At 42.2% G+C, this 14,151-nt stretch overlaps 1 protein-coding gene across 1 annotated transcript in view; it reads left to right on the forward strand.

Annotated features, from left to right (window-relative positions):
• The first annotated feature begins 39 nt into the window (after positions 1-39).
• Positions 40-14,151, forward strand: part of rbpjl (recombination signal binding protein for immunoglobulin kappa J region-like) — a 21,467-nt gene continuing 7,355 nt past the window's right edge. Inside the window, exons 1-7 of the mRNA XM_073468964.1 lie at positions 40-297; positions 711-805; positions 6,533-6,680; positions 11,336-11,470; positions 11,554-11,624; positions 11,753-11,868; positions 13,859-14,033. Of these exons, the coding sequence (XP_073325065.1) occupies positions 769-805; positions 6,533-6,680; positions 11,336-11,470; positions 11,554-11,624; positions 11,753-11,868; positions 13,859-14,033 (682 nt within the window). The 5' untranslated portion in view covers positions 40-297; positions 711-768. The remainder of the gene's footprint in view (positions 298-710; positions 806-6,532; positions 6,681-11,335; positions 11,471-11,553; positions 11,625-11,752; positions 11,869-13,858; positions 14,034-14,151) is intronic.

Genomic DNA, 14,151 nt, shown 5'->3' on the forward strand with positions numbered 1-14,151 from the left:
CCGGGATGGTGTGCAAACATGTACACACACACAGAGACACACTTACATCTTTTCCACTAAAGCCTCTCTGACTGTAGACTGTACGCTGTGGTGGAAACATCGTGTTTATGAACTGACTGATGGACTTCTGACGTGTTTGAACTAAACCAAACCTTTTCTGCAGTCAGGATGGTGAAACTGTGACATAACTGTGCATCACTGGACGTAAAGAAACTGAACCTGCAGCAGAATGAGACGAACAACAGGAGGATTTTAACTGAGAAGCTGCAGAACGAAGACTTGACTTCTTGATTTCAGGTCAGCAGAAGTTATTATTTCTTGTTGTTGACTGTATTTCTTATTATATTTGAAGCTTGATACATAAACTGCAGTATTTAGTCTGTTTTTTGGGTCTGTGTTACATTTAAAGTCACAGTGCATTGTCCTCAGTGAGGCAGATCAGGTTGTTAGCTGCAGTGAGGGTGACTTTACGCAGATGATCCAACAGCAGGGGAACGTCTGAATTCAACAGACCATCAAGCTGCAACACAAAGCCAAGCTGATGTTTAGTGGACAGCTGCATGAATTGAATTATTCAGCTCTGATGGACACTGGAGGCTCAGTTTTATTCCCTCATAATAAAATCTGCCAGTTGTGCGTTTGCTTGTCAAACCACATCAGTCACATTCACAAAGAGATCCGTGTTAACTGTGCGGTTATCCTAAAAACAGGTGTGAACGTCACCATGGACCTGAGGAACGCCCCCTCTTAGTGTCAGCAGAGGCCATCATGGAGGAGTTGGACATCGGGGAAGAAGGCGGGAAAGGTGAGTCGGAGATGATTTTGCCGTCTTATTTCTACCAAGCAACAAACAACAGTTCAAGCTTCTTCACAGGGATTAGTAAAGATTTTTTAATAATACAGTTTAACGAGACTGAAGCTGCACTCCGGACAACTCAGAACTCAGAAACGCCACTCGAAGTCACAATTCTTACTTGTAATCTTGAGTCATGTTTATCTGCCCCGACTTCACGACCGAGCAGGTGTCTGATGTCACACAACAATGGGGTTTATTTCCATAGGGTGTATTTGTAGATAACAGTATTCGTATTTGGTTTGTGAATCGAATATTTAGATATATTTCCATTCATAAAAGTGCTGTGAAAACATGTTTAATGGCATCTGTTACCTTATGAGTGTGTTTTTCCTCTGCTGCACTGCTGAGGGTTGTACACTTCTCAAAGAGACGTCATTTTGTTACAGTCTTTTGTTCACTTCCCTCGTTGTGCACCTGAAACACTTTGAATTGGGGATTTGGAAATGTCATCTAGGAAATTCAGACCTCTGGTGTTGACTTGAACGCAGCATGAGAGCCATGAACAGGTACAGTGTTTACCGTCTTAGTTTAGCATGTTTGCATGTTAAGAGATGTGGACTCACTCTTGCAGCTTGACTGGAAGTTAAAGCCTTGTGAGACATGATGACTTGAAAACAAACATCTTGAAATACAAACCAAATGTTAAATGATGCTTCCAGATGAGTATAATTAAAGTTTACTTTTTCACCCTCTGTCAATCATTCGACCCCTGATAACCATCCTGTGACCTCCTGCCGGGGTCGTGACCCTGAGATTGAGAAACTGTGACAGGTGACAGATATTTGACCCTGTTGTCGACGTCCTGTTGGAAAGTTTCTGCTCCTCAATTTGTCAGGGGAAAGACGACTGAATCCAGGACCTTTGTTATAAAACATTCAAGCGTTTCAGAAATACTAAATGTGCACACAGCGTCTCAGTTTGTCTTGTTGTGCTCTGATGAAAAGATTTTTGGGGGGCTGTGTTGGTTTGGAGCTCAAAAGTTTTCTCCAGTAGAAGATATTTGTAGCATCCAGTGTACAATCAGCATGTTTCACTACTGCCTCTTGGACAATATGCTCCTCTTACATCAGCCGGTTGTCATTTCATATTAAAACAAAAGCTTTTCTGTTTCAGTGTTATGAAACAAAGACTGCAGTGACCCTGTTAGACAGTCAAGCTCCAGGATAAAGAACACAAAGTAACTGATGCTGTTAAATCTGAGGAGCTGTGAGATGGTTAAAAGAGGAGGAACAAAGAGAAAAGATGTTTCTGCTGCACAAAGTTTATATATTCAGATTTGTCTTTAATCTTCTGTTTTATTTGAGGTGAACCCTCTGGAGTTTGTCCATGCATTGATGAACAAGTTTTATTTAAAGGAAAATAACTTTATTAGCTCCACATTGTTAATATTTACAGTGATTTACAGACTTACTTCATGTTGGTACATTAACTTTTAGTTTTTACTGTAAGTCTGACTTCTCATTTTCTCAGTTTAACAAAATATAAAGCTGCCAGGGAGCCAGAAAACATGAAGAATGACACAGGCACCTATAAAAATGTACAAATCTTAAGTGATAAACACTCAAAATATTATTATTGAATAGTTCTAGGTATTAAAAAATATAGTTTCAGTATCTTTTCACAAATACAGCAGAAAAGTATCAGCAATAAACTGATGTGGTGTATTTTAGGCTGAGCCGATATTAGATATTATCAAATATCACTCTATTTACTGTCATATGTAATATTTATCACAACATTGAGAATCTAGCAGCTGTTACGACATCTTCAGGGTTTTATTTTGAAAGGAAATGGCACACAGATCTGTCATAGCAGGCATGGATGACTTCTTTTTAAAGATGAACCCCAGCAGAACAATTTGGCAAGTTTCGGGTTTAAAGTGTGAGAAAATGTGGAGCCAAGGGGTTTGGATGAGGCTTTATGTCGTGTTTGCTGTAAGCAGCTGTAAACTAAACAAGACAACATCACTAATGTGCAGTCTCACCTCAGCGTCCATCAGCCTGCGCTGTTCACTGGGCCGATAATATCGTGTATCGTCCGAGCCTCATGTGTTAATGTTTGAAGTGACTCGTCTTTGTGTCTTCTTCATTAGGAGGTCTTAGTTTAGTTTAAACATTTTATTTTGCTCTTAATATCTGATTTTGTCACCTCATCACATCTGAAATCAGTTTCTTAGGCTGTGACTGATGCACGGACTGATATCACCGCTGTTGTTGTTGTTCCTGGAAGATTATAATTAATGTTGCAGCGGGAACATTATTGCAACCGAGCAATCAAGTTTTTGTGAAATGATAAACAGAAAAATAAGCACAAGGGAGAAGTTATCCTGTTAAAAACACCTGGTTAAGGTTGTCGAGGGGTCTTTTTTTTAACCCAAACTGTCTTTTCCTGAACCTAACAAAGTGTTTTCGTTGCCTAAACCTATAAACAGCGACAGAAAACTGGAAAAACAGGAAATAACAAGTGATTATTATCGTAATATGTTCCAAACAGGATACGATGCCTGTTCTCCTGCCCTGTACTTAAAGCTACTGCAAGCAACTTTGATATCTTGGTGATTTTGGAGGCCCCTGTGGACAAAGTCAGTATTGTTTCTGCCTTCAAAATATAATGTAAAAAATAAAATAATCTAAAGAAGAATCTCCTCCTGAGGCATCAGAATTAAACTGAGACTGTTTCTTTAACCTGTTCAGCCACTTCAGCTCCCTCCAGTTCTCCACTGTGAAGCTCTTTCGTCAGATGAAACGATGCTCCTGGAGCGACATTAATTAAAAACACAGACTCGGTGATATCAGTTAAACCGTGGTTGATAACGACCCCCTCCTCAGGCTGAAAGATTAAAGCAACAGGTGGAGGATGTGGGTCAAGAAGTGTGAGTTACATATAAAGGTTGATTGACGGGCCGGATTCACACTGAGATAAAAACACATCAGCTCTGCGGTTCAGGACAGAGATGGAGACCATATGTTCACACACATGGAGGCAACATAAAGTAAAAAAGGTGAAAGTAAAGAGTGATGGAGGTCAGAGAGGGAGGAGCAGCAGCCTGCGGTCGCTACTGTAGGTGGTGTGAGTGACAGCTGCAGCCACACTGAGATGAACACACAGCACTTCTTGTTAGTGGCTGTAGATTGGAACCAGATGTCGACTCTGCTACTGTTAGCAGTTTCACTGACTGCCTGCCTGTTTCACTGACTGTCTACCTGACTGCCTGTCTCACTGACACACTTCCTGTATGACTGACTGCAGGGCTGCCCACAGTCTTGCTTGTGCTCCGGGACAAGATGATTTCTGTCAGTATTTTAAGGGTCAGAGGGATGTTTCTGGCTCTCTAACGACTCGGCCATGGACAACATACCCGGTGTCTCCTCCCCTGTCAGCGGCCCTGACTGACTGACTCTCTCACTGTCTGACTGCTTGATTATCTGTCTGCATACCTGACTGTACACCTGAGGCCAGTTTCATGAAGATAGACTTTTTAGCTGCATTTCCATCCGAAGCACCGAGAACCATTGATCCCAAGAACTAATTTCCAAGAAACTGAAAGGTTCCTTTGGTGCTTCCTCCACGTACGTCTGAAGACTGTGAAGATGAGACACATTAGTCCGATGACCTATGAAAAGGCGACGGCTGTTTTTAACGCCTCATTTTTGACTAACAGCGATGAAATACCGTCCGTCTTTTCTTTGTGACTCTGTGTTGATGGCACAAAACAAACCGGTTTGTGGATGCAGATTTTTAAAAAAGGTGGTTGAAATGAAACCCAATCAGAAATGTTCTACCTCCGCTAGCAGAGACTTTTTGGGGAGTAAAATAGTGTTCCTGGAAGTTAATGTAGACGCTGGTTCCTTCGGTGGAGACACATTGAGTTCCTCCAAAGGTTCCTCGTCCCCGGGGACAGTTCCTGCAGTTGAAACGCAGCTTATGATTTTGGATTAGATCAGACTTCAGATAGAAATCTAAATGCATCTGTTGCACAAACCTTCATACTGTAGTTCCTGACTATCTTACGTAGGATTTATGCGCCACTAATTCTGGGGAAATTAAAACTTTTTTTTTTCAAACTAAAAAACACAGCTGACTGAGCAAAAGAGTCAAACTGCTCAGCTCCCTTTAGTAAATCTTGCCGTGTGTAAGAGTTGAACAGTTACAGGACCTTTTACTGGGAAAGTTGACAATACAACACAGAATCAACAGCCAGTAGCATAAAATCTGACTCAGAGCTGAAGTGACCTGTTGTGGCTTCTAGTGGCAGGACTCAGTATCACATCAGGCTGACAGCATCACTGCTGTAACTCTCCATCAGGTTACTGTCGTCTCATTAAACTATTCCTACAACCTCAACTTGTGAGCCACATTTTCCTCTTTATTGTTTGGTGCCACTGGACAGCAGGTGTCACAGGCTGTTACTATGGAAACATGACTGGTTAAAACCCCTGTTAAAACTAAAAAAAGACGGTTATGTGAGTTAAACTTCCGGTGAGGAGCTGAAAACATCAGATGTGCCGCTGCGATGAGGAGACTGTTCTCGTTACTTCACTCTGACCGAAGCTCCTTTAACTACATCATCCCGTCGTGCTCCTCTGTTCAGTGGGAACCTAATATCCACATGCTAATGGATGGAAACGCATGTTGTTTTAATTTCTATTCGTGGACTGTGATCCATGTAAAATTTGCACTAAAGTTGAAAAAAACCCAAAAAACTGAGGGCAGGATGGCTGATTTTATTTTATTATATTAGATAAAAGTAAAATGAAGACAAGACTGAACTGTCTTTGTGAAACTGAGTCTGCACTCACTGGAAGACTCACTGTCCTACCAGTCTGTCTGCCTGTCTGTCTGTCTGCCTGTCTGTCTGCCTGCCTGTCTGCCTGCCTGTCTGCCTGTCTGTCTGTCTGTCTGTATGCTGCCTTCTGACTGCACAGAGCTTCACCTCCATTCAACCAGTGTGAACCCACAGCATTACTCTGCCTCTCTCTCTCTCTCTCTCTCTCTCTCTCTCTCTCTCTCACTCTCTCTCTCTCTCTCTCACTCATCTATTTTAAACCAGCCATCAGCACCTCTGATGTTTCCAAAAATATTTGATATTTTCATTTTTTTCTCTTTTTTTTAGATAAATGCCTTAAATGATCCACCTGGCCGTGTTCATCAGAGCTCTGTGTGTTTCATTAAGGTTAAAAGTTTTAACATGCAGGAAAACTCCTCTGAAAGTAGATTTAAGAGGCAACTGAGGCAACAATTAATTATTATTTTCATCACAGATCAGTTTGTCCAACACTGAGTTGACTGTTTAGTCTCGTAAATGTCAGACAGAAGGCTGATCTCAGTTTCTCACAGTGCAAGGTGGCACATAAATGTCTTGTTTTGTTCGATCAAGAGTCCAAAAGCCAAAAATAATCAGTTTTCTGTCACTTTAGACAAAGAAAAGAAACAAATCATCTCATTTTAGAAGCTGGAACAAACGAGGGTTTGACAGTTTGCTTGAAAAGCGACACAAATGATTCACGAATAATCGATGTATTTTTCTCTTAATCGACCAATCAGTCCAGCAGCTGATACTGAGCTGCACTGTGCGCCCCCGCACCGCTGCACAGACCTGAGATCAGCCTGCAGATTTAGTTTAATGTAACTCAAATGAACTCGATCAGTTTGTCTCTTTTAATCTCGTCCTGCCAGAAACATCGACCAGCCAGTCCGGATTCCCCCCGACGGACCCGGCTCTGTTATACCCCCCTCCTCTGTCCCCTGACCCGCTCAGCCCGCTGACTCACCTGGGGACGCTGCTGGCCGGACACGACGCACCGAGGACCGGCGGATGGGACAGGTAAGACCGCTGGGAACTCTCCGTCAGAAACACACACACACACACACACCGTCCCGGTGAGGAAAGGTGAGCTCACAGTTCACTGAAGTTTATCCCAAACTTTTTCTTGTCTTCAGAGAAGTCCTCACTGAGCCGACAGGAACGAGCGCTCGGACGTGAAAATGCGTTCAGATCTGTGTCGCTCCGTGACCTTCCCTTGGTTTTAACGCACTGGTGGAGTGAGGTGGTGGAGGGATGGTGTGTAGGTATTAAAATGGCAGGAGGAGAAGTATTTGTGAGGGCAGAGACCCCACCCCCCAGCCTCTGAAACCCGAACAACGGGGGAGAGAGTCCGGGGTCTGGAGAGGTGCTCACGGAGCGCAGCGTGGCGCACGAGTCCGGGTGGCATCACCGACAAAACGTTTTCTATGACTTTATAAAGCTTCAATATTTGAGTAAACTGGTCATAAAACGTATTTTTAATGCGATACTGAGCCTTTCTCATGAGATCTGCACGGCTGGATTCATCTTACAAACTCTTCAGGTTTCTATTTGGATTAAAATCAACTTTATATAATATTTTCACTAAAATCTCCCCAGAAGTGCACCAAGACACACCAGGTGTTCCCTACAGAATGTCCCTTAAAGGAACAGTTCACCCAAAAATATAAATTCAGCCACGCTGATGGAAAGTCACGTGAAGTTTCGTAGTCCACAAAACATTTCTGGAGCGTCACAGACGAGCTGTATGGAGCCACTTAAGTTTTTTTTTCATTTATTGAAATAAGTCTCCAGCTACTTCAGTTTGTTTAGGAGGACGCTGCAACTCTGATTTACTGCGAAGCTCCAGAAATGTTTTGTGGACTACGAAACTTCTCCTGACTTTATATCAGCGTGGAGGGAGGAGATGATCACTGAATTTACATTTTTGGATGAACTGTTCCTTTAAAAATAAACTTTTAAATTATTTTTCCTCATAAATATTCGATAAACACGAACGTGACTTCAATAAAAGCTCTTGTTTTGATTCACACCAGAACAAAAAGTTTGTTCGCCCATACATAATTTATCATATCGAACACGTCTGAATGACAAAATCACATAAACAGAGATGAAAGTTATACATTATATGACTGAAAGGGGCTTCAGCAGGAAACAGGATGTGAAGAGCAGTTTCTTGTGTAATAGTTGATGTCAGTACTCAGGTGAGGACAGGTTCTGTTACCTTGATGACCTCGTTATGGACGGTGCCACTAAAAACGTCTAAACTACGTTCCCCTCGTCCATTTTTACAACCCTGACACCTGTTGAGCCGCGCTCGCTGACAAACCTAACGATGATTGCGGTCATTACAACTTTCAGCCCTGACGACCAGAACAACCTCAGTTTGTGGAGGTGAAAGTGGATTCCTCTCTGCGCCTCCCCGCTTTCTTCCTCCTGCCTATTCTGTGTGCTCGGTGTGAAATGCCAGAGAGTCTGAGCTCCTGACACACTGACCTTTGACCTTTGAAGAGGGGAAGGTCTAATTTAGACTACTGCTGGCACCCTGGTGACTGCTCACACACACACACACACATGCAGCCAGTCAAGCGTGAACCCTGAACTGTGTACCGGGTCAGTGGGATCCCCCTCATATTTGAACAGAACATTCAGTATTCAGCTCAGCGGGCCGACTCTCCTCCCTCACAAGCAGCAGCTGCTCTCCTCTGAATACATGAACCGCTGTATGAGGGCAGGAGTCAGTTAATGAAAGAGTCTTTACCTGAGGTTTGTCTGGACACAGATAAATCATAAGTCACTTGATTGTTTCCTGGACTGGTGTCGTAGTCTTGTTCTCGTATCGTATCGTATCGTATCGTATCGTATCGTATCGTATCGTATCGTATCGTGTCGTATCGTATCATATCGTATCGTATCGTATCGTATCGTACATTTGGACCTTAATGGTTCGGATGTCAGGACACCCCAGGACTTAAGAATGATGCATCTTAAAATTACATTTATAACGTCAGCCTTGTTGTGGTTCAAACTCTACACAAGTTGGATGTGCAAAGTAAATGTATATATGTGGAGGATGTTTGTGTGACTCAAAGATAGATGATGATGCAGGTTAATGTCTTTAATCAGCCCAGTCACCAGAATAAAATGTTTTACATTTCTGCAAACCCCGGATAAGTTTAAATTTGTACACGTCGTACACGTTCGGGCCGTTGCAACATATCTGTGGTTTGACGTTGCAGAAACGTACATTGCCAACATTTATTCTGGTGATTGCGTTGCATTATCAAACCAGTCCCATCAATCTGCGCACAAACGGCGTCATCCTGGGTGAAGGCCCTGTTTGTTTGACCCATCCATCAACCCTGCCTCCACCCTGCTTGGACGTTCTTGTTGTTTAACTGCATCACCTGACATTTTATATATGTGGTATCTGGATGCATCTTTTTTTCCACAGAACTTAATGGGAAAGACTGGCACACAAAATTGGTCTTTGTCATATTTACTGCACACAATCTAAAAGTCTAAAGTCGAGTTAATTGTACACAGATTGAAGTGAATGTGCTGTTTTATCAGTGTTTAGGTGTAACAAACATGTCAGGTTTTCAGATTTCACTACATAAAATGTCACAAAAAAGTGTTTTATATCAAAGAAACAGATCAGTGGTCACAACAACAACAACAACAGTACAAACTGTCTTACAGTACGATGCATTACACCAACATGGAGTCAACGTTTCCTCCCCACACAAAACTTCAGAACTACATGAAGAAAAAAAGGTTTGAGAACATTTCTAACAGTTGACACATCCAAACAAATGCTGGACTGAGTCTGCACACTGGAAAATGCTCCCCTGAACATTTATGACCTCCGCTGGTGACGTTTTGGGCCTAAAGTACTCTGTCAGCTTATTCATTCACTCTCATTCATCCAAAACAAGACGTCAGTTAAATTCAGTTGAGTTTGATTCGACCTGAAGTTTTTCTGTTTGCTCTTATGAGCAGAGAGGAACATGAACTCTTGTTGTTGAGTTGTGACCCACTTGGCCTCTGCATGACTCGGATCAGTGTGTTCTCCGTGTGTTCTGACTGTGTGACCGTGCTGTTGTCGGGCTGTCCTTGTTAAAGCGAGCACCCTGCTGCTTTACGTCCACACGTACAGACGGATTTATTAAAAACGTGGTGTTTTCTGAGAGTTTTGGCCTCTCGTGCAAACATAAACTGAGTTCTAGGTCACTGGAAACTGACCTTTTTTGGAAAAGTCCTTCTAAGTGAAGAGGCTCCGTTTACATCTTAATGTCAGAAACAGAGATTTTTTAGAAACGACGATGCAGTTTTCTTTCTTTGTAGAAAATTTGGTGCAAATATGACGTCATTACATCATTTAACATGAATTCACCATTTCACTTTTAAAAATGTGGAAGAATTTATATTTAACCCCAATCCTTTAAAGGAATAGTTCAAAACTTTGGGAAAATACGCTTATTTGCTTGTTTTTTGAGAGTTAGATGTTCAGATCGATACCACTCTGATGTCTGTATGGTAAATATGACGCAAGACAAAAGTTCACCTCCTAACCTCACTAATAAACACATTATACATTCTTTATAATCCAAAGTGAGTGTAAGAACAAGAAGTTGTGGTTTTATCAGACGTCATGTTTCAAACTATTTTCTCAGCATTGCAGAAAAAAAAATCCTAAAATGTTGAACTATTCCTTTTTAAAATAAAAAACAACTGAGATATTCAAATCTTTATTAAATAATATTTCTGCTATGAAGCTATGAAGCTTTGCTGAATTTCAGTGATTATCAAACTTATTTATTAGTGAGAGAACTTACAGAATGATTGTAAAACTAAAGAGTCACTGACACACTTTTTATTATTATGTATATTAGTATTTATGTCTCAAACCTGTTTTAAGCTCTCGTCCACTGTTTGCCTCTGTGGTCATCATCAGTCACAGAATCCTTCTTTATCTTTCCGTCCCGTCTTCTTCTCTTCCTCTCGTGTCAACAGTCTTCATTATGAGGAGCATTCCAGACTGCCGGGCCCCGGGGCAGAACCTCCTCATTACACCGTTACTGCGATGTGACAGCTGCTATTGTTAGCAGAGCTACACGGGGCCGCTCGGTCCATTAACGTTGCCGCTCCTTCAGTCACTTACCTGCTGTTCAATCGAACGTTTGAAATCTAATCACACAGATGAGTCTGCAGAACATGTTCCTGAAAATATGGCACATTCAAATTAATCACTCCGCCTGAAGAATTAATGATGATGTTTGTGAGAATGTCCAGTGGCTTAATATATACGTAGAAGAAGAGACTTCAGAGCCGTCTGTAAAGTTTTTGTTCCCAAATCATTGAGATTTTTTCTGTCTGACAGTCAGTCTGCAAGCTGTCGGCTTGTTTCTTCTTCACTTCTGTCTGTGAAGTGAATCTTTATCTTTATCTTTATACTTTATTCTCTTGTGTCAGTCTGTTTTTAAATCAAATGCACTCCCGGATGTATTGCAGTATGTGAACGCACCACCGTTCCAGTTTACTTTAGTCTGTACATCAGTAAGTGAATGCACCACCACTTAATTTCACTACAGTTCACACTAGCCCTGTTTAAACCTCCATGAGCCACACGCCACAAACACAATATACCTTCTGTTTGATTCTTGTCCAATCAGGAGACTGGACCTGGGGTTTCAAGGCTGTCAGTTACTGGGATCAACGAGGGACCCAGGAAGAGAAGCTCACGCGGACCAGAGCGTCACCATCCTGCACGCCAAGGTGGCTCAGAAGTCCTACGGCAACGAGAAACGGTTCGATGACAGTCGAGACTCATGTTCAGAAGAATAATATGTTTGATTCTGTGGTTAAGTCTGTGCTGTTACATCACCTGCAGGTTCTTCTGCCCTCCTCCTTGTGTTTACATCAGCGGTCGAGGATGGAGAGTCATGCAGGACCATCTGAAAGGTGAAGACACTTAAATATGTTTAATTTTAGAAGAGAAACATTTGATAAAGTTCTTTGAATCTGAGTTTACCTTCCTCTTTGTCCGTCTGCACCTTCATCCCTCCATTGTTGTTCTTCTCTCTCTCCAGAGGCCGGTTATGGAGACTCTGTATATCGACTGTGTGGCTACATGTGTCTGGACAGCTCCAGTCAGTCTCAGGCGGACTCGTTCAAACTGGTCTTCGATCAGCAGCCAAACTCCAGGGTGAGAGAACTGTGTGTGTGTGTGTGTGTGTGTGTGTGTGTGTGTGTGTGTGTGTGTGTGTGTGTGATATACCTGATCTGATGCCATGTGCACACCTGTCTGCTGTGTTTGCCTGTCAGTCAAATTCCTTCAATAACAGAGACACCAGTTGTCTGGAAGTTTCAACTTTGACCCGGCTAAATTATCAGGATCAACCAGGACGCTTTTGAATGTTTTACTTTGAAAACTAACTGATTTTTTTTTCTGTTTTCTGCTCTCCACTTTTGTTTGTGTGAAGTTTGTTTTTGACACAAAGAAAATTCATGTCAGTCATCCAGTGGAAAACAGCTTCAGCCCACAAAAGACCCAAAACTGTCCAATACTTAACTTTCATGAGAATGGATGACTGATGGTGTCAGTGTGCTTCAAACAAAGTTCTTTTTGGATCATCTGAACCATCCTCCAGACATTTCTGACAGGATGCTGCATGTGACTCATTCTGTAACTTTCTGAGAAGAACCAGACACACGAGAGCAGGATTTAAACTTCTTTCTGTCTCGTCCTATTTTGTCCATTTCTGCTCAAATCTCACAGCATTTAAACAGAACCAGCTGTTGTCCATACTGGAACACAGACCTGCAGAGTCGTCTAGCCTCAGATCTCCAGTGGTTACTGAGCAGTGGTTCAGCTGTTTACTCAGTCATCGGGTTTATATTACTTCTCCTTTGTCTTTGCAGGTTTCAGGTCTTCATGTTTGTTTTGAACTTTAGTTTAACACGAGACTTTAAAGTTGCGTTGTTTTTTGTGCAGCCAGATCAGTGATAATCAGAGGTGGTAAAAGTCCACATATTATTTCCTCCAGTAGATGTACAGATTCAACTTCTTTACTCCAGTAAAAGTAATCGAGTACAGGCTCTGAAATGTACTCAGAGTATCACAGTAAAAAGTCTCCCTCTGAAGGACATTTGTGGTCAAAGCTAACTGAAGCTCACGTCATATTAATATAATTCAAAGACTATTAAAGTTAAAGGTAGAATCAGTAGGATTTGTCCCAGCTGTTCCTGAACGCACCACAAAGATAGTTGATTGTTGAGTCTCATTCCCAGGACGTCAAATAGCCACATGTTGGGTTGGTGAAGCGTCCCGAGCAGCAACAAAGAGAGAAAATAAGAAACTCTCTGCAGATACGAGACACTAACACGCCTTTTCTCCCCATTCCAGCCTCCCTCTCTGTCTGTTTACGTCTTCTTATGTCTTTGTTTCGTCTCACTGCGTCTGCCGTGCGTTATGTGCTCTGATAGGTCGACATCAGTCTTGTGATGTTGGGAAGGCGGCGTGTGCGATGACGCCAAATAACAATAATGCATCAAACTAAAGTAACGAGTTTTGAAAATGTAAAGTTTTTGTAAAGATACCTGAAAAATCTACTGAAGAACAGTAACAAAGTATTTGTACTTCATTACTTCCGTCCTCTGGTGTTAATGATGATTAAACTTTGAGCCATGTTGATTATTGATCTCAAAGTGAAACCAGCAGCTGTAGATGAGCGATGTTCAGGATCCTGAACGCTGCTGGACTCAGACCTGCAGCCTGTTGTGTCTGAGCGACAGACAGCTCTGTGTGTGTTTACCCAGACGAGACAATCACCTCTTTTATTACAGACCGCTGTTGACTCGACAAACAGTCATGTCAGACAGAAAATCTACGCTGCTGTAAACACACTGTGTGTGTTCACCGGCTGCTTCTTTATTTACTGGCTGAGGCAGAAAACAAGAAGCAAGCGTCTGCTTTACTGTACAGTTTGAAGGTCCAGACGTCTTTCACATTCTGAGAAGAAGTAAAGTCCAAATAAACTCCAGTTAACTTGGAGTTATTTTATAAGAATCACAAACCTTCAAAGGATTTTAAACATCTCATCAGGATCAGCCGGCATCTTCTGACACTTGGATTAAACTTCATAAACATGCTTCTGCTCTCCGTCACTCACACTTTCTCTGTTTGCCTCCATCAGATGTTCGCCTGCGCCAAGTCCCTGTTCATCTCCGACCAGGACAAGAGGAAGCACTTCTGCCTGCTGCTGCGACTCTTCCTGGGCAACAGACAGGAAGTGGGTTCGTTCCAGAGCAGGATGATCAAAGTCATCTCCAAACCCTCCCAGAAGAGACAGTCCATGAAGAACGCTGACCGTGAGCACGTTTTTGTATAATTTTTTTAAAACACAGCATCTGCTAAAGGAGCAAAACAGTAAGCTGAATACAAAAGACCGACGCTACTGCACTGCTACTGTAAAAACACTGAACATTT

The sequence above is a fragment of the Pagrus major genome, chromosome 6, assembly GCF_040436345.1.
Source record: "Pagrus major chromosome 6, Pma_NU_1.0".
NCBI lineage: Eukaryota > Metazoa > Chordata > Actinopteri > Spariformes > Sparidae > Pagrus > Pagrus major.